Source organism: Littorina saxatilis, linkage group LG15, assembly GCF_037325665.1.
Source record: "Littorina saxatilis isolate snail1 linkage group LG15, US_GU_Lsax_2.0, whole genome shotgun sequence".
NCBI classification, from domain to species: domain Eukaryota; kingdom Metazoa; phylum Mollusca; class Gastropoda; order Littorinimorpha; family Littorinidae; genus Littorina; species Littorina saxatilis.
In genome coordinates this window covers 25,699,570-25,718,238 of record NC_090259.1, presented here as the reverse complement: position 1 = coordinate 25,718,238, position 18,669 = coordinate 25,699,570, and the positions used below count along the sequence as shown (strand labels likewise).

The following is an 18,669-nucleotide window of genomic DNA, read 5'->3' as shown; positions in this document are numbered from 1 at the left end:
ACCTAAAAAATTTGAATCAGACAATTGAAAAGATTCACTTCAAGATGGATACATTAAAAAACGCAGTGTCATTAATGAAAAAAGATTGCTTTTTTGCCTCAGTTGATCTAAAAGATGCATATTTCTCCATACGCATCGCTCACAAGTTCAGAAAATATTTCAGATTTCAGTTTCATGGCAAAAGTTCCTGGCTCTTCCACAGGGATATCGTGATTCTCCCCGCATTTTCACGAAACTACTGAAGCCTGTATTGGCCCACTTACGTTTATCTGGCCATACCCTTCTGATATACATTGATGATACCCTTTTGCAAGGAGACACTTTTGAAGAATGCCAGGCAGCAGTGTTAGATACATGTGCTTTGTTGGATCGTTTGGGCTTTACTGTGCATCCTGTGAAGTCGGTATTTACACCTACTCAATGCATTGAGTTTTTAGGGTTTCAGCTTGATTCTCAGAACATGTTAGTTTCTCTGACCCCCCGGACAGTTGATAAAATTCTTACTAAGTGCGCTGATTTAGCTGGAAGACAGAAGTGTACAATTAGGCAGTTGGCTGAAGTTATCGGATATCTAGTGGCTGCCCAACCGGGTGTTTGGATTGCACCTCTCTTTTTTTAAACGATTAGAGATCGCAAAAAATGAAGCCCTTGCTGTTAGGAAAGGTGACTTTGATGCAGAACTTGTGGTTTCAGAACAAGTTCGTTCAGACCTTCTCTGGTGGATTGATAATGTAAAGCAATATCCTTCCCCTGTTAGCAGAGGCATGCCTACTGTAATAGTAAAATCAGATGCTTCGAAAATAGGGTGGGGGGCGAAGTGTCAGGGTAGCACCACAGGTGGAATGTGGACCAAGGAAGAAGCTTTTGAACATATTAACTGTTTGGAACTTAAAGCAGCTTACTTTACCCTGAAATCCCTTTGCAGGGGATTATGTCACTCTTACATTCAGTTACTTACAGACAATAGCACCACTGTTGCTTGTATTAATAACATGGGCAGCACAAAAGTTTTGTGCAACGATATTGCCAGAGACATTTGGTTGTGGTGCTTAATATCACATAGTAATTGTACATGTATAACAGCAACACACTTACCGGGTTGCCTAAATATAGAGGCAGATGCATAATCACGTGTAGATAGACACAACATTGAATGGCATTTGGACACACAAGTGTTTGCAGAAATCATCAATCGGTTTGGTCTCTGTGATGTAGACTTATTTGCTTCTCGTGTTAACGAACAGTTAAGAAAGTATGTTTCATGGAAACCTGACCCAGATGCATTTGCCATTGATGCATTTCAAAGTTCCTTAGACTGGTCATTGTTCAAGGCGTTCTGTTTTCCTCCTTTCAGTCTCATTCCAAGAGTGCTCCAAAGGATAGAAGTCTTAGAGGCGGAGTGTGTGCTGGTGGTGCCATTATGGACAACGCAAGTGTGGTTCACGAAACTGTTGCGTCTACTAGTAGAACTGCCGGTCCTGTTGCCCCGAAAAGAAAACTTACTCAGTCATCCACTGACAGGGGAGCATCATCCACTACTGAAGAAGATGAAACTAGTGGCATGTTCCTTGTCCGGAAAGCCCTTCAGAAACAGGGAATTCAGGATGAAGCAACAGACATTATCATGTCAGCCTGGAGAGAGGGTACGAAGCGTAACTACGAGTCATATTTCAAACGCTGGCTTCAGCATTGCCTTGAACGGGATAGAGATCCCTTTTGTGCCTCTCCACATGAGTTGATAAGGTTCCGCTCTGGCAACCATTCTGAAGACTGTTGGTTGGCGTCGGGCTAACACCTTCACAACTTTTTACAAGAAACCAGTGGACAGTGGGAGGAGTTTTGGACAGGCTGTTCTGTCCTGAAGAATTGGGGTAGGTTTATATGTATTTCAATTCATCGACAGTGCTAGGGTGTAAATGCTGCAGACTTTAAAGTCTCACGTGACCCATTCCTCTCGGAATTGTGGGAGATAAAATTACATAATTATGACGAGCTTACCTGAGTAAGTGAAGTCTAATTGTGGTTTTATCGACCACAATGTAGAGAGGAAAGGGATTACGTGCCTCGCCCTAAGTTGTCTTCAGAGTTATACCGATAACCGTTTTCCCTCCCTATCCCTTTCCTCTCTCTTTCTCTTTTCTCTGCACCATTTACACGTCGTTAAACAGTGACCTATTCCCGCGTTCTATCTCACGTAATCCCTTTCCTCTCTACATTGTGGTCGATAAAACCACAATTAGACTTCACTTACTCAGGTAAGCTCGTCATAATTATGTAATTATGCAGTGGAACCCCCACCCCCCGCGGGTTAGGGGGAAGAATTTAGCCGATGCTCCCCAGCATGTCGTAAGAGACGACTAAAGGATTCTGTTTCTCCTTTTACCCTTGTTAAGTGTTTCTTGTATAGAATATAGTCAATTTTTGTAAAGATTTTAGTCAAGCAGTATGTAAGAAATGTTAAGTCCTTTGTACTGGAAACTTGCATTCTCCCAGTAAGGTAATAATTATATTGTACTACGTTGCAAGCCCCTGGAGCAAATTTTTGATTAGTGCTTTTGTGTACAAGAAACAATTGACAAGTGGCTCTATCCCATCTCCCCCCCATTCCCCGTCGCGATATAACCTTCGTGGTTGAAAACGACGTTAAAACACCAAATAAAGTAAACCTTAATTTTGCTTATGCAGTGGAACCCCCCAAATCTGAGAGAATCAGTCTTAAAGGAGATAAGAGTCTTACAATAAAGGTAAATGTACAGACGTGGTGACCTGGGGCCAGTTTCATAAGATAGCAGTGAACCGACTGACAGTCGATCGACGCCCAGTCGATCGACTGTGGTTGATCGCCGGGTCACCGAAAAGCGCGTTTCATGAGCGAATCACCGTCACCCGCGGACAACCGCAGTCGACCGACTGTACAGTAATCCGAATGGCCAAGTCGAAGGCTACATTTAGCAACATTAGCACTTCCGTTTGCTCATTCGCACGTGGAAATGGCCGATTTCGAAGAAAAAACTAGTCTCGGCCCGCTCAAAATAACAATGACCGAGACTTTCAGTAATTCCTTCGCGTGACGTCTAACCCTCTTACGCCATAATGTGACGTCTTCAAGACATAACCCTGACTAGTCTCCTAGATTACAGCGTCATGATAGATACATTTCGAAGAACAATCACAAGGTTTGGCTCACAATCCAAAAAAGTGTGAGCATTCTGCCATTGACTGTGCGGATAATTACATTTATTTTCGGTTTACCGCAGTAAGCCGAACACAGTGTTGGGGGGAGAGCATCACCGTGTTTGGGCGACTTCCGGTGAGACGACCCGCAGTCGGCCGACTGAAATTTTGTTCGTGAAACCCGATAACGTCGGATTACTGTGGTTCTCTCTGACAACTGCAGTTGGTCGACTGTGTTTCTGGCTTATGAAACTGGCCCCAGAAGATCTGAATGCTTTTGTGAACAAGAAACAATTGACAAGTGGCTCTATCCCATCTTCCCCCTTTCCCCGTCGCGATATAACCTTAGTGGTTGAAAACGACGTTAAACACCAAATAAAGAAAGAAAGAAAATCTGAAAAAGCTGGGTATAAAGAAGGGTTGGAAATCTTTTAAAGTGAGCTTCCTCTGTGTTCTGGCTTGCTTGTTAGTATGGTTGGCTGATTGGTTGGTAGGTTGGTTGGTTGATTGGTAGGTTGTGTGCTAGGTTGGCTGATTGGTAGGTTGTGTGGTTGCTTGGCTCAGTGCAGCTATCTTGAAGACACATTTTAAAGACTGGGTTGAAAACAGTTGATTGTTGATAAGGTTTTTTCTTTCTTTTTTTTTCTTTTTTTTCTTTCTTCTTTTTTTGACCTCAGTTGCATGCAGGCTGCTTCAACCCTTCCTTGTTTTCTTCTCTCTTTTTTCTTTCCTTTTTTTTTCTTTCTTTTTTTTCTTTTTTTTTTCTTTTTTCTTTCTTTCTTATTTTCTTGTAAATAGGCGGTGAGCATCCTTCTTCATTGGTCTTTTTTCTTCTTTTTTTAACTCCAACATAGAGGTATATTACACTCACGAGACATGGACATTTTCTCTTTACAATGGAAATATTCCTTATATTTACAAATCAAATTTTCTACTTAATATTTGAAACTCGAAAATTACGAACACTGATCCCTGACAAGTTGTCTTTCTAAAAATACTAATACACATTTTCCCAATTAATATTACGTGATTTACAAAATTTCTCATCTTTTTACAACAACTTGTGTCTTGATAGCCAAATATTATATCCTGCATCTTAAAATTAACCCTCAATCCAGCCTTTTCCTCTATCCAGTTTTTTATCTTCGTCCAAAACAACTTTACCGGTATGCACCCATAAAAAAAATGTTCAACAAAATCAACTTCCGTCCAACATATACAACATCTGTTATTCTCCCTGACTTGCATTTTACATAATAAAATATTTGTTGGATATATGTTATGTAAGATTTTCCATTGCAATTCTCTTAACCTCACTTCTTTGGAAACATAGGCAAGGGTCCAAATTTCCTTATCTACTTGTACACCAAACTTCCTCAACCAAAAATTATATACACAAGGTTTTTCTACAGCAGTATCTACACTTTTCTTTTCTATCATTTTTCGTATTTGGCTTATTTTTATCATATACAGGCTACCATCAAACAATTGCTTATCCATCTGGACAATAATATGTTTATTTTCAATCCAATTAATTCATACTTTGGGTAATGCGTTTATTAATGCCCAATAATCCAATAAATATTTGCATTATTCTTTCCAATTTGTATATATACCTCTGCTGCTGACTTCAATCTCTTTTCTTCCACTATAAACAAATCACTTACTCGTTCAATCCCAGCATTTTTCCAATACAAATAAAACAACATTTTCCCTTTATACCGAATCAAATCATTACTCCACAAAATCTGTTTATAAAAATTGTTTACATCAATCTTATCATGTTCCATCCTACGCTTGTAACTCAAATGTGTCCACACTGCCCTCTGCCAAAATGGGCTTCCAATCATTGTCAAATTCAATTCCTTACTCGGTTTAACATTCAAATCAAAACAACCATACCCTGAAACAACATGTCCCAGAAACCATAGTGGTATAAACGTCCAATTTTCTCCCTTCTTTTCATACAAACGTCCGACCCATTGTAAATAAAAAGACTCTTGCATCCTGTGCACATTTAGCATTTTCAACCCACCTTCACTTATTTCTTTCTCCATTACTTTTCTTTTCACTTTTTCAAATGCTTTTTTATTCGAACCCTTTCTCTGCCAAATAAACTTATAAAACAATCTATTTAACTCTGTCAAAACCCTATCTGGCAATCCAATCGTCTGCATCACAAATACTAACTGTGAAATAAAAAAACATTTGATTATTACAATTTTACCGTGAATCCTTAAATCTCGTCGACTCCATATCTTAATCAACTTCTTAATCTTCTGAACTCTTAATACCCAATTCTGTTCAACATTTATTGCTCTATCATTATTTACGAAATATATACCTAAAATCTTAATCTTTTCTGTGCACTCAAAGGGCAACTTTTGCTGACCACAATGCTGTCCAATTTTCATTATTTTGGTTTTATTAACATTCAGGGTCAGTCCTGAAAACTTTGCAAACTTTATTATTATATCTTTAACTTTAAAGACATCACCCCTGTTCTGTAAAAATATTGTTGTATCGTTTGCTAACTGTTTAATTTTTAGGGCACTCTCCTCGCCCACCTTTGAGGGTAATTCAACACCCGTTATATCATTTTTCCTAATTTTAATGGCAAGTATTTCCACCGCCAATATAAAGGCCAGGGGTGAAAATGGACAACCTTGTCTTATACCACACTTCAAGGGAAACGGTTCTGAAATCCACCCTCCGTGATTAATACTACTAAAAGTGTCTGTCATTAAAAGCTTAACCCATTTTTGAAAATCTTCACCAAAACCATATGATCTAAATGCTTCTATCATAAATTCCTTATAAATGGAATCAAACGCTTTACGATAGTCAAGGGCCAATATAAACCCAGACTTATTCGTTCGATTTAAATACTCTATTACGTCATCTATTGTACGAATCACGGTTCCAATATTCCTTCCTTTTATGTAACCAACTTGATCTTCATTTACTAACTTACAAATAACCGAACTCAATCTCTGATTTAAAACCTTTGCCAACATCTTATAATCTGTATTAAGTAGGGTAATTGGACGCCAATTATTAAGGTCTTCCCTGGGTAATTCTGTACTTTTTTGTAATAACTTAATTATTCCTTGTTTTTGCGTAAAAGACAAATTATTATTACGAAAGGCTTCATTAAACGAGTCTGTAATCATGCTCTTTAATCTATTCCAAAACATTTTAATAAACTCTGTAGTGAGTCCGTCACTTCCAGGTGATGAACCATTTTTCATCATTTTTAATGCTGCTGTTGATGAGTTCATGTCCTTCCAAGGGGTTAGTGTATTAGTGCAATTTAAAAACTCCATTCACCTGCTTGTGCTTTGTGTTGTAAGTGACTATGTTGGCTCTCCCTTATTTTGTGATCCACTGTTTACAGTGTTACTTTTTGGTCTGTATTTTCTTTCCGTTTTTCTTCTTTACTGTTTTTCTCTGCTGAATTAACACTTTTCCTGGCGGAGGGGCTTTGTTTTTAGTGTCTTTTGCTTAGTGCTGTTTTTTTTTTTGTTTTTTGTTTTTTTATCTCACATTTCTCATGTTTGTTTTGTGTTGAGGGGATTTGTAACAATTCCATTTTGAAGCACACATGTTTGGAACTAGGACTTCCAGAGATCTTTTATTAATCCTTCTGTTTTTGTCCCTTAAGCTTCAACATTTAGGGTGTTATTCTAGATTCAGTAATGGCATGCGCGCATATACACACTCACATACACAGGAATACAAGATGTTTCTATCACACACACACTCGCACATACATACACAGACAGATGCTTACACAAATACACAGCCTGGACAGCCACACGCACGCACACACAAACACATTTCTTCATGCTTGGAAGGATTCTGTTAGGTGCAACAGCTGTGTGATATTCAGTGTCTGTTCCTATTGAAAAGAGGTCTTATTCTTGTCACTAACAGTGATGATTGTGGAAACAAATTTGTGTAAATCCTCTCCTTGTATTGAACGCTTTTTGAGCAAATCTGAACTCATATGCTCCTTTGTGTGTGTATTTGTTTTTTGTATGTGTCTTGATCTGTGTGGTTGTCTGTGCATTTCTTTGCGTGTTGAACACTCTTTTTCACTCTTGTTTTGCCATGCTCTGTTCTGCAGTGCTATGCTGTGCAGCTATTCTATACTATACTGTGATATGCTATGCTATGCTGTGCCATATGAAATGAAGCCACTGTATCTCAGTCTCACCGTTACACAGGTTCCCTGGCCCACTCGATCAGTGACCATAGCGTGGCATTGGTTGGAGCCAGCGGAGGGGTCTACGCATTGCTGGGAGCTCATGTTGCTGCTATTGTCACAGTAAGTGAGACACTGTTTGCTTATTTGTATTATATTTGTTTTTGTTTTCTTTGCTTGTTTGTTTGATTTGTTTTTACTGTGGTTGTGGATGGTTTCACAATGTGTCTTCTTGGGCAATTGAAAATTGTACTTTCAGCTAGGTGTGTGTTTCTCAGTGTGTGTGGATGGAGCCGGGTCATTTCGATTTAAAGTAAGCAGGCATGGGAATGGTCCGCGGATCCCCTAATTTCAGCGGTTTTCGTGTGGAGTTTCAGCGGGGGAAAAAAAATTCAGCGGGGAAAAATAAATCCCTCAAAAATCGTATATGAGGTTTTTATTCTCAAACGGTCGGGTGTCTTCAAATGGCACAAGCCACTATCCGGAACTGACGGTTGACTTCAGCTTTTGTAGTCTTGGCTGTCCCACGTTATATGTAACAGACGTTCGCGCAACATCCGCTGCATGTGGTTTACTTGTCCGAGACAAAGACGTGTCTCTTGTGTTCGATTTGAAAGAAAACTTCATGTCTTCGGTATCGAATATTGTTCGACGCGGCCAGGATTATGACGAAAAAGGTGTTAGTGGTTAACCAGTGGAAATGGGATTGGGTTTCCAAAGAGGTTAAAGTTAGTGACAAGCAAGAGCGGATTGGTGAACACATACGAAAAGTCGACACGCCCGGTCAAGCAAGATGCACCCTTTGTGACAGAGAAATTGTGTAGGGGAGACCGGGGCTAGTCCGGCTACTTTTATGCTTTTGGTAGCCTAACTGGCAAGTTTGATGAACTAGAAGACTGATTTTTTATTTTACATCAAGACAAATGTGTAGCTGATATCAATGTGCAGTTTTTGTGTGCGCATGAACATTTGTTGTACATACTGCTTTAAGTCTTTTTTAGACATGAATCTGCAATCTTTACCATCGAGAATAGATGGAGTCACCATCAGAGTCACAGTTATGGCAGATGTAAATCCCGTCGATTTCGCAGCACGGCGCGGTTAACGTCCTGTCGATTTCGCAGCACGGCGCGGTTAACGTCCTGTCGATTCCGCGGACTCGGGCTTCGGCCACCATCACGTCGGCCGACATCGGGCCAAATTGTTCCGGTCTTTTGCCTTTCTCCCCTGGCCTTCCAGGAGAGTTCGCTTTCTCTGCTCCGCTTGCCGCTAGCACTTCAGCGGTAGATGGAGTTTGTGGGGGTCCCCATCTTGTTGGGGGCTCTCACGTTCCCTTTTCCCCGGGTCTCGCCCTGACGGCTGCTCCTTGGCTGCATACCGCCCCTGTGGCGGGTGTGCTGGGGAACGGCGACGCTCGTCAGCCTGTGCCCCTGTGTTCAGCTTCGGCTGTTCCGGCCTCTGGGGGGCAGGCAGCAGCACCTCCCTTGTCGCCCTCCACTTCCGGTTATGCCGTAGCGAGCATTTCCGGTGGAGGACAGTGCATTGGTGTGTTCGGTGGCAGCGACCCTGCGTTTCCGCCTCCGGTGTCGCACCAACTTCCGGCCTCGACTTCCGGTTCCGTCTTTTCGGTTCCGGCGTCCAGCACTTCCGTCCTTGGGCAATTTCCGGTTTTTCCGAACTCTGCCCAACCGACCTTGGCCACTTCCTCCCCTGCCGAGGAGTGGGTTTCCGGTTTCCCGGACTCCTACACCGATGGTGATCAGGAAGATTATGTGGAGGAAATGGACGCTGAGGAAGATCGCTCTGAACTTGACCCACATTTGCGGATTCCCAGCAAACTTGGTCCTACTCTAGAGTTGGCCGCGGAGATCACTTCACGTTACTTCCCTGAAGGCGTCTCTGCCCAATCTTCTTCTGCCGCTCCTCCTCCTTCCGCCTGGGCGGATTTCGCGGCCGCGGGGGACACTAAGGCTCGTTTTCGCTTTGTCGAATCGCCTTCGGTGTCGTTCGCCATGGCTCAGGTGTTGGGTGCTGACTCTGCATCTCCCTTCCCCTTGTTGGCCGCTCATGGCAATGCTCCCGATTCTGCTCAGCCCTGGTTGGCTTCGGCACACGCAGGCAACGGCATACCAGCCAACTCTAAGAAATCGCGGCTTCTGGGTAAGCCCCTCTCTCTCCTCTCCTCGTTCTCTTTGCCCAAGGCACCTCTTCCGGTGACACCGGAACTAGCTCGCCTGCGGCACGACGGCTACAGTCGTGAGAGATCCTCTGTCTGCACAGAGCAGAGTCTCCTTTGGGTTAGAGGAGACTGGGCGCTCCTCTCTCGAACTTTCCTCCTTAGCGGAGACGCTCATCCGCTCGCTGACGAGAGCTATTTCATCATTCATCGATCCATTTAAGTTTCGGGACGATGCAGTGGAGGCCGACGCGGCCATGCTTCTGGTGGCTCTTGCGAAAGTGATGGACACCCAGATGACTAACGCAGCGCGTCTCTACTCACAGGTTGTGTTCTGGAGACGCGAGGCTTTTCTGCATGGTTTTCGTCTGACCGACAGAGCCACCATGGACTCCTTGCGAGTCTCTCCCTTCTCGGAAGGGGCGTTGCTAGGCTCTCGGTCACTGGATGCTCTTCGTCAACAAACCGAAGAATCCCGCGACCAGCAGGTGGTTCGGCTGTCCGAACTTGCGCTCAAACAACAGAGCAGCAGAAGGAATAAGGACTCAACACCACGCGGTCCTGCCCCAGCACCTGCCAAGCCGTTCGGGCATAGGGCTCCGCCCGCAGGAAGGGGCGGTGCACGGTCCCGCCCTTACCAGCGCAAGCCTTCCTTCGGGAAGCGGGGGTCTGGGCGCAAGCCCCACCCCCAATGAGACACCCCCGATCCAGTCACCCCCCCACCCTCCACCCCTTCGGTGGCGGGCGGCCTCTCCCGGGCCCTTCCAGCATAGCTGTCTCGGACGGACAGTCTTTGGATAAAGGAGGTGATTCGATCGGGGTTCCGTCTTCCTTGGCAGGGAGACAAAGCCCCTTTGTCCAGAGCGCCCTCCAACTTCCGGTTTCCGGTCAGCCCCGGTGCTCGGGAGGTGATCCAAGCGGAGATCCTCCTTTTGCTGCAAAAACAGGCAATAGAAGAGGTTCTCGACCACTCCTCCCTGGGCTTTTACGGCCGAATCTTCGTCGTGCCCAAGGCGTCCGGAGGGTGGCGCCCAGTATTGGTCCTCTCGCCCCTGAACCGCTTTCTGCGAAAAATTCGCTTCACCATGGAAACTCCGGCAGTTGTCCGGGAGGCGCTTCGCCCCGGAGACTGGGTGACGTCCGGAAGTGGCTGCGTTTCGTGTGGGGCGATCGAGTGTTTCAGTTTCGAGCCCTACCCTTCGGGCTTTCGCTCGCCCCCTGGGTGTTCACCATGGTGGTGCGCTAGTTCTGCGCCCTTGTGCGGCTGCACGGCGTCCGCCTCAGGGTGTACTAGGACGATTGGCTTATACTTCATCAGCTAGAAGCACTTTGCCACCAGCACACCCAGTTCGTCCTTGCCCAGGCACAGGCCCTCGGCTTCCAGGTCAATCGGATCAAGTCCGAGTTGTCACCTTCCCAGACCTTCTCTTACCTGGGCATGGTATTCGACACATGCGCACGGACTGTTCGTCCCATGCAGCGTCGCATCGACAAACTGCAGGACCTACTGTCTTCCCTGTTGGGGCAACAGTCGGCCCCAGCCAGGACACTGGCGTCTGTTCAGGGACAGATGGAGTCACTGTCCACTGTCCACTCACCCATCATGCGCTCCTGCGTCTTTGGGCACAAGTAGAGCGCCCGATGATCGACCTCTTTGCCACGAGATTCTCGCGTCGCCTCTCGATCTTCGTCTCCCCCTTTCCCGATCCGGAGGCGTGGAAGATCGACGCGATGTCGATCAACTGGACAGGGCTGGAGGCTTACGCCTTCCCTCCCATTCCACTCATAGGAAGGGTCCTGCGAAAGGCCGACCTCGAGCGTCCTCGCCTTCTACTTGTGGCTCCTAGCTGGCCGAGTCAGCATTGGTTCCCGGACCTCCTGCGGCTCGCCAGCGGCCCTCCGATCCCGCTCGGCCTCAAGCAAGGGGAGCTGCTTCAACCCAGAACGGGGATCGCGCACGATCGCCCCGAGTTCCTGGATCTTCACGCTTGGAGACTGTGCGGAGATCACTCAGACGCTCAGGCGCCTCTGACCTCACCCTAAATTTGGTCCAAAAAGCTCACCGGCGTTCCACCTCCTCTTTTTATTCGTCTCATTGGCTATCTTGGACGCGATGGTGTGCGGTTAATGACGTTAACCCGGTCTACCCGCGGTCTATGCAGGTCGCAAACCATCTGGCATGGCTCTCCTCTCAGGGTCGTGCTGCGTCTACCCTAAGAGTTCGCAGGTCAGCCATCTCCGTGACGCTTAAGCAACTCGGGCGCTCCATCTCCCTCGGGGGAGTCATCGCGAGTGTGCTAAAGGGCGCGGCCCTCAGTTCGGCAGCGGCAAGGACTTCGGTCCCGGCTTGGGATGTGCTTCTGGTACTAGAATTCTTGCGCTCTAGTTCCTTTGAACCACTACAAAGCGCTAGCCTCTCTAATCTTACGCGTAAGACTCTTATGCTCATACTGCTCGCTTCGGCGCGGAGAGGTAGCGAGATACACGGCCTTTCTGGCCTAGACCGCGACATCGCCTTCGAAAGCGACGGCTCCATCTCTCTGCATTTTCGGCCCGATTTTCTTGCAAAGAGCCAGAAACCGGACCAGCTTTCGCCAGTGATTTCTATCCGGCCTCTCCGGGACATTTTAGCCCCCGGTGATCCGGATCTCTTGAACTGCCCGGTGCGAGCACTTAAAGCTTATTTGTCCCGCACCGCTCCGCTCAGATCAGCTTCTCAGAAATTGCTCTTTATTTCGCTGAATACAACGCGAGATAAAGACATAGCGAAAACCACGCTCACCAGATGGTCTTCCACCCTCATAAGGCTCGCATATCAGTGGTGGCAGACACAAGGGGGGGGGGGGGGGGGGGGGTCAGTCAGTTCTCCCTCTACGTTCACCTCGAACTCACGAGGCGCGAGCGTGGGCAGCCTCCCTAGCAGTCCTCAAGTCTGGCAGGAGGCAGGATGGCGGACGTCCTCAAAGCCGCCTATTGGACATCCCAGGACGTGTTCCTGAGCTTCTACCCCCGGGACATCGCAAGCACGCGCCCGGACGGTACGAGCTGCCTCCCGGCAATGGTTGCCGCAGGCCAGATTCTTCCCAGGGAGTAATGTGAGTATCCCACCGCCTTTATGTGCAATCTGCTAACTATGTGAGTTGAGGTAAGAATATGTTATTGAATCGAAAATTTCTAAGATAAATTTTCATTTAATTAATATACTTACTCAACTCACATATCTTATACCCTCCCAACCTTCCCCGCTAACATTTTATGTGTTATGGGTGTGTGTTTCGTGGGGGAATGACGCCTGTTGGCGGGATCCGCGCATGCGCGGGCGGCCTATAGAGGGCGCGGGCGGCCGCTAGGGGAGGCAACTCCTGTCCTTACGGATTTTATTTCTTTTGGGAGTGCCTCCCCCCTTTACCAGGGTAGAGTACTACTTCAATACCTAAGCAATAAACTGAAGTTAATGCTAACTATGTGAGTTGAGTAAGTATATTAATTAAATGAAAATTTTCGATTTTACCTGGTTATTTTTCAAGCAACATCTTCAAAGTATTGAACCAATGATCAACATTTTGTCGGCATGTGTGTAGTTAAAGTGTGTATCCAAAGAAAACGGGTGGTGGGGTGGTTTAAGGGGGTACACGCAGCTGACCGGTTTGTGTCGTGTGTGGTATGTAGACCAGGTTAGTCAAGACCAGGGTAGGTAGGGGTCGCGCTAAGGATTGTGGGAAAAGACTCACTTTCCAGTTCTCACCGAGCTGCATTCGCCGATTCGGAAAAAACGATTTCACATTGTTCGATTTCTTAGCTCAAGAAAAATAGATAAAGAAGATACCAAAGCCAAAAGACATTTCCAACAGTTTGATCTGCACAGCGTGTTTGCAGACAGTGTTTCCAGTGTCTGCGCAGGGAAGATCAGCTGTCGAAAGCGCAGTGTCGATCTGGCTGAGTCGTGTCCCCAGTAACAATGTAAGTACAGACAGATCTAGTGTCTCCCACTCATAAAGCGTGTCACATAAGCTTACTGATCATTCGTTTTGTTTAATTTCTTTCTATTTCAGCAGACACGGATATGAAAAACAGTGCCAGGCAGTCACCTCCAGTGAAATTAGTTGATCTAAACTGCCTGTAATGTTTGGATGTCTTTGTTCTTGGTTCGATTTATGTGAATTTCAAGACTTGCAGTGGAGTTTTAAAGGCAGAGTAAGCCTCCCGTAAACCATCACAGATACGGTCAGGCATTTACACACAGTACAAACACCCTTTCATTTAAACACTCACCAATTGAGAACATACTAGGTGCCCTCCGTAATGAGCGAACAATTTTCAAAGAATTTATTTTTGCGTGGTTTATCTTACCCCTGAGCCATCGTGAACCCGTGTGATCCAGTTTTCCCTTTTCACAATGCAGTCGTCAGTTAGTCATTTGAATGCGACTCGACGTGAGCTTATCTACAATAGCACGTTTTTTTATGCACGAAACAACGGCTGTGGTTCACAAGAACTCTAGCGATGGCTTTTGACTGTTGAGAGGAACGGCAATTTGCACTGATAAACCGTCGTCTGCTACGACCCTTGCGTGACCCTGCTTCCGGGCTTTTCTTTTTTTAAACTTTCACAACTTCGAATTGTTCTGATCTTGTCTTGATGAAAAACGAATTCTTTTATGATTAAAGAATGTTTGTGTAACAAGCTGTGAATTTATTATTTAGATTTTAAAAGTTAGGTCTAGCGCAAAAACGAGGCGCCGTTGTTGTTAACGGAACAAGTCTACGAAAATAAATTCTTGGAAAATGTCTCACGCTCGACAGAAAGCAGCCAGGATGTTCCCGTTCGGTGAGCGTTCAAATGGAAGTATGCTTGTACTGTATTTAGACGCTCGGGGAGCTCTGAGATGGTTTACGGGAGGCTTACTGTGCCTTTAAGTTTACTCTGCCCGTATAAAACTGTCTACTATTTACTTGAACATGCAGATATAAGGAAACGGGATGAATCTGTTCTCAAAGTCAAAATTATTACGATTTTGCCTCAGTTTCAAAACATGCTCTGTCATGGTTCTGTCTGTAAAATGTGGTGCCTTTCTTCAGACAATTTGTGAATGCTAGATCTACCTAGATCTGTATCGCGTTTCTTTCCAGACTCCTCTCTTTGATTGTACTATTTGCTGTCATAAGCTTATCACGATTCGTTTGGTAAACGTTTGGTAAACTCACCTTGCAACAGCTTCCTTGGCATTTTTTTTTCAAGGCAGCACAACGTAAGATTAGCTTCTGTTGGACAGCAGGTAGAATGCGAGTTTTGAGACAACGACAGTCGTCCAAAGAAAGCTTGCTGTGGAATTTTGTTCTACATATTAATGGCACATGTGATTCTGTATTTTTCAGCGGTTAATGTTAATGGTTTATTTTTTCCTCTCTTGATTTCTTCCTTCTGAGTTGATCGTTATCATTCAAACAAGACCATCAGATAGCAAGGGTGGATCCAGGAAAGGGGGGCACACCCAAACTGTTTTTCACGAACTTGAGGGTGCAAAGCGCCCGAAAATGCCAGGGTGGGTCGGGTGCATGACCCCCCCCCTCCCCTGAATCTCTCTTTCCCTATAGGGGGGGTCCGGGCCCCCTTTCCCGCCCCCCTCCTAAATCCACCACTGGAGAGTACCTCAGTTGCTCCTCAATGAACTGTGAATAGTGTGTTGACTGTGTTGACCGTCAGAATTATTTTGAACCAGGCTGCTGCAGTCAGTTGACATGTTTCGCATAATGTAGGATTCCCATGCATGCTGCATAGGTAAAGTAGCTTGTATAACCCGACTATTCAGTATCAAAACACTGTTTTTATTTGTGTAGGTTGTAGTCATCACAACTAATCGTATTTTGCCTTTTGTTTCAGAAAGGAGGATAAGCTACAACAAGATCGACGCTATGTCAGATATGCCTCAGCCACATGACGACTTCTGAATTTAGATCCACTCGGCATGGTGACAAGTCTTGATGAAAAGTATATGACTGAGGACAGCAGTGGAAAAAGTGACCACATGGCAGGTACCTATTGCTTAGTGTCTGCAGTGCAAAAGACAGATAAGCTGATGGTAGATTTCCAAATGAACACAGCACCCGCAGATCTACTGCTGATTTATCTGTTTGACTTCTTTTAAAAATTATACATGGAGTAAATATGATGCGTTAGTTTAACTCTGAGTGTGTGGTGTGTGTGTGTGTGGCGTGCATGTGCGTGTGACGGAGTGATTTGAGCTTGTGTTACTGTTTGTCGATTTCTTACGGGAGCCTTGAAGGCTTCGCCTCTTGTTGTGATCTGTACTCACGATATATGGGCGCGCAACCTCTGAACTTCTGCAGGATATGGCGGGAAGAAGGGACACCACTCTCACATGGTGTGAATGACTAAAAGGTGCAAACGTAAGAATAAACAGACAAAGACGGATGTGCCCCGAGGGCGGACTATCCCCGGTCTCCCCCACAGCAATCATGGTTTCATTGCCTTCAGCGAGCATCTACTAACGAAAAGGTTTTTTAGTTTTTTTTATCATTGTATTATTCAGTCCCTTTGATTCAATACCTGGAATAAGAAAAAGTTAAAGATGAGCTGGATCCTATCACATGTTTCCTCGTGGGTTTGACAAGTATGATTGAGAGTGAGAGCAGTCAGTGAATGTTTGCAAGAAAGTCATAAAGTATGCACAATCCTTTGTTGAGAAGTTTTAAAACTGCATATTTATGTGAAATTAAGGGGAGAGGTGGCACGAAAAATGAAATCTGAATATTTGTAAGTTTTCTTTGAAGTTTAGGGGTACTTTATAGAAAGAAAGCATAAAAAAGCACCTGCATGCCCATTTTTGACTCACATGCGTAGCAAAAGTGAGTCTATGTACTCACCCGAGTCGTCCGTCCGTCCGTCTGGACGTCCGTCCGTCCGGACGTCCGTCCGTCCGTCCGGAAAACTTTAACGTTGGATATTTCTTGGACACTATTCAGTCTATCAGTACCAAATTTGGCAAGATGGTGTATGATGACAAGGCCCCAAAAAACATACATAGCATCTTGACCTTGCTTCAAGGTCAAGGTCGCAGGGGCCATAAATGTTGCCTAAAAAACAGCTATTTTTCACATTTTTCCCATTTTCTCTGAAGTTTTTGAGATTCAATACCTCACCTATATATGATATATAGGGCAAAGTAAGCCCCATCTTTTGATACCAGTTTGGTTTACCTTGCTTCAAGGTCAAGGTCACAGGAGCTCTTCAAAGTTGGATTGTATACATATTTTGAAGTGACCTTGACCCTGAACTATGGAAGATAACTGTTTCAAACTTAAAAATTATGTGGGGCACATGTTATGCTTTCATCATGAGACACATTTGGTCACATATGATCAAGGTCAAGGTCACTTTGACCCTTATGAAATGTGACCAAAATAAGGTAGTGAACCACTAAAAGTGACCATATCTCATGGTAGAAAGAGCCAATAAGCACCATTGTACTTCCTATGTCTTGAATTAACAGCTTTGTGTTGCATGACCTTGGATGACCTTGACCTTGGGTCAAGGTCACATGTATTTTGGTAGGAAAAATGTGTAAAGCATGTGAGTCGTATGGGCTTTGCCCTTCTTGTTTGACCAAGCAAGTAATATTTTCACACAAAAATACCAATTTCTTCAAAAAAATACGAAAATTACACACCACGCCCCATGAATTTCAAAAGACATTTTTGAAGCTACAGGCTTCAAATGCAGTGAAAATTACTCCCAGATATCAGTTTCAGACTTATACAGAGCCATTTTGACCAAATTACCCCAGTTCGAATTCAGCAGCATAAATTGAGAAATATAAATTTTTGCCCACAAAATACCCAATCAGGCTTATATTATATTCTCTAAAAAAAAATTTTGATGGGTTTTACAAAAACCGCTCTGTAAGAGTCTAGCGAAATCAAATCTTACTCCTGTAAAAGACAAATTATAACTCTACCACAAGCAGTTCTGCCGAAATATCATTTCCCGTGTTGATACCGTCCTTGAAAACCCATATTCAGAGAAAATTGCATTTGAAAGTTTGTGAAGTGTTTCTCTACACATTATGAAGACACATTGCTGAAAAAAAGTCTGGGTGTGTTCATGTATTGTTCCGAGTCTTCTTCAAATGATGTTGGTACTTATTCCCCTCCATCCCCCATCAGTCCAGCACCGTACACCTCCCCCTCCTGGTCTTCTCGCTGCTCCAGCTGACGTTGACGACCAGCACATCTTGCCCTACGAGCTGCTACAGCGGCCACATCTGTTGCTCTCTCCGCCTTCTGGACCCTCACCTTGTCTTTTTTGGCCAAAGCAGAATGAGTAAGCTCAGTAATTGGCAAGCTCATGTGGTCCATGACCTGTGCCAGTGCAAAGTTGCCTCTGTTGAACTTTGCGACAGCCTCAGCGGTGGCTGCTTCCACCCGGTCTTTCCCAACAAAGACTTCTTTGGGGCAGTGTCCCCACATGACATTGTGGAGAGACTCATTACTGTTCTGAGTCTTGCCATGGGCCGCGCGCTTGAGAAGAATGGGATTTGTCATTCTCCTGTAGATGGGCAGAACAGCATGTGATACTTCCCTGGACAAGGCAGTGCCGTTGTGCCCTGCGTGTGGAGGTGGTGGTTGCCCTTCTGCCCTGGCTCTTTGAAAAAAGCACCATGAGGCTGGCCCGGCTGGACATCTGTCGTGGTGAGGGTCCTCGTCAGTTGAAGTCTGGAAATCAATCAATCAATGACGCTTATATCGCGCATATTCCGTGGGTACAGTTCTAGGCGCTCTGCAGTGATGCCGTGTGAGATGAAATTTTATACGGCCAGTAATTGCAGCCATTTCGGCGCATATTTACCTTTCACGGCCTATTATTCCAAGTCACACGGGTATAGGTAGACAATTATTAACTGTGCCTAAGCAATTTTGCCAGGAAAGACCCTTTTGTCAATCGTGGGATCTTTAACGTGCACACCCAATGTAGTGTACACAGGGGGGGAGTTCGGACACCGAAGAGAGTCTGCACACAAAATTGACTCTGAAATAAATTTCCGCCGAACCTGGGATCGAACTCACGCTGACAGCGGCCAACTGAATACAAATCC

The 18,669-nt window shown here is 45.0% G+C and overlaps 1 protein-coding gene across 1 annotated transcript in view; it reads left to right on the top strand.

Annotated features, from left to right (window-relative positions):
• The window catches only part of LOC138947967 (rhomboid-related protein 2-like), a 58,391-nt gene that overhangs the window by 21,209 nt on the left and 18,513 nt on the right, over nucleotides 1-18,669 (top strand). The window contains exon 7 of the mRNA XM_070319491.1: nucleotides 7,404-7,504. Coding sequence (XP_070175592.1) covers nucleotides 7,404-7,504 — 101 coding nt within the window. The remainder of the gene's footprint in view (nucleotides 1-7,403; nucleotides 7,505-18,669) is intronic.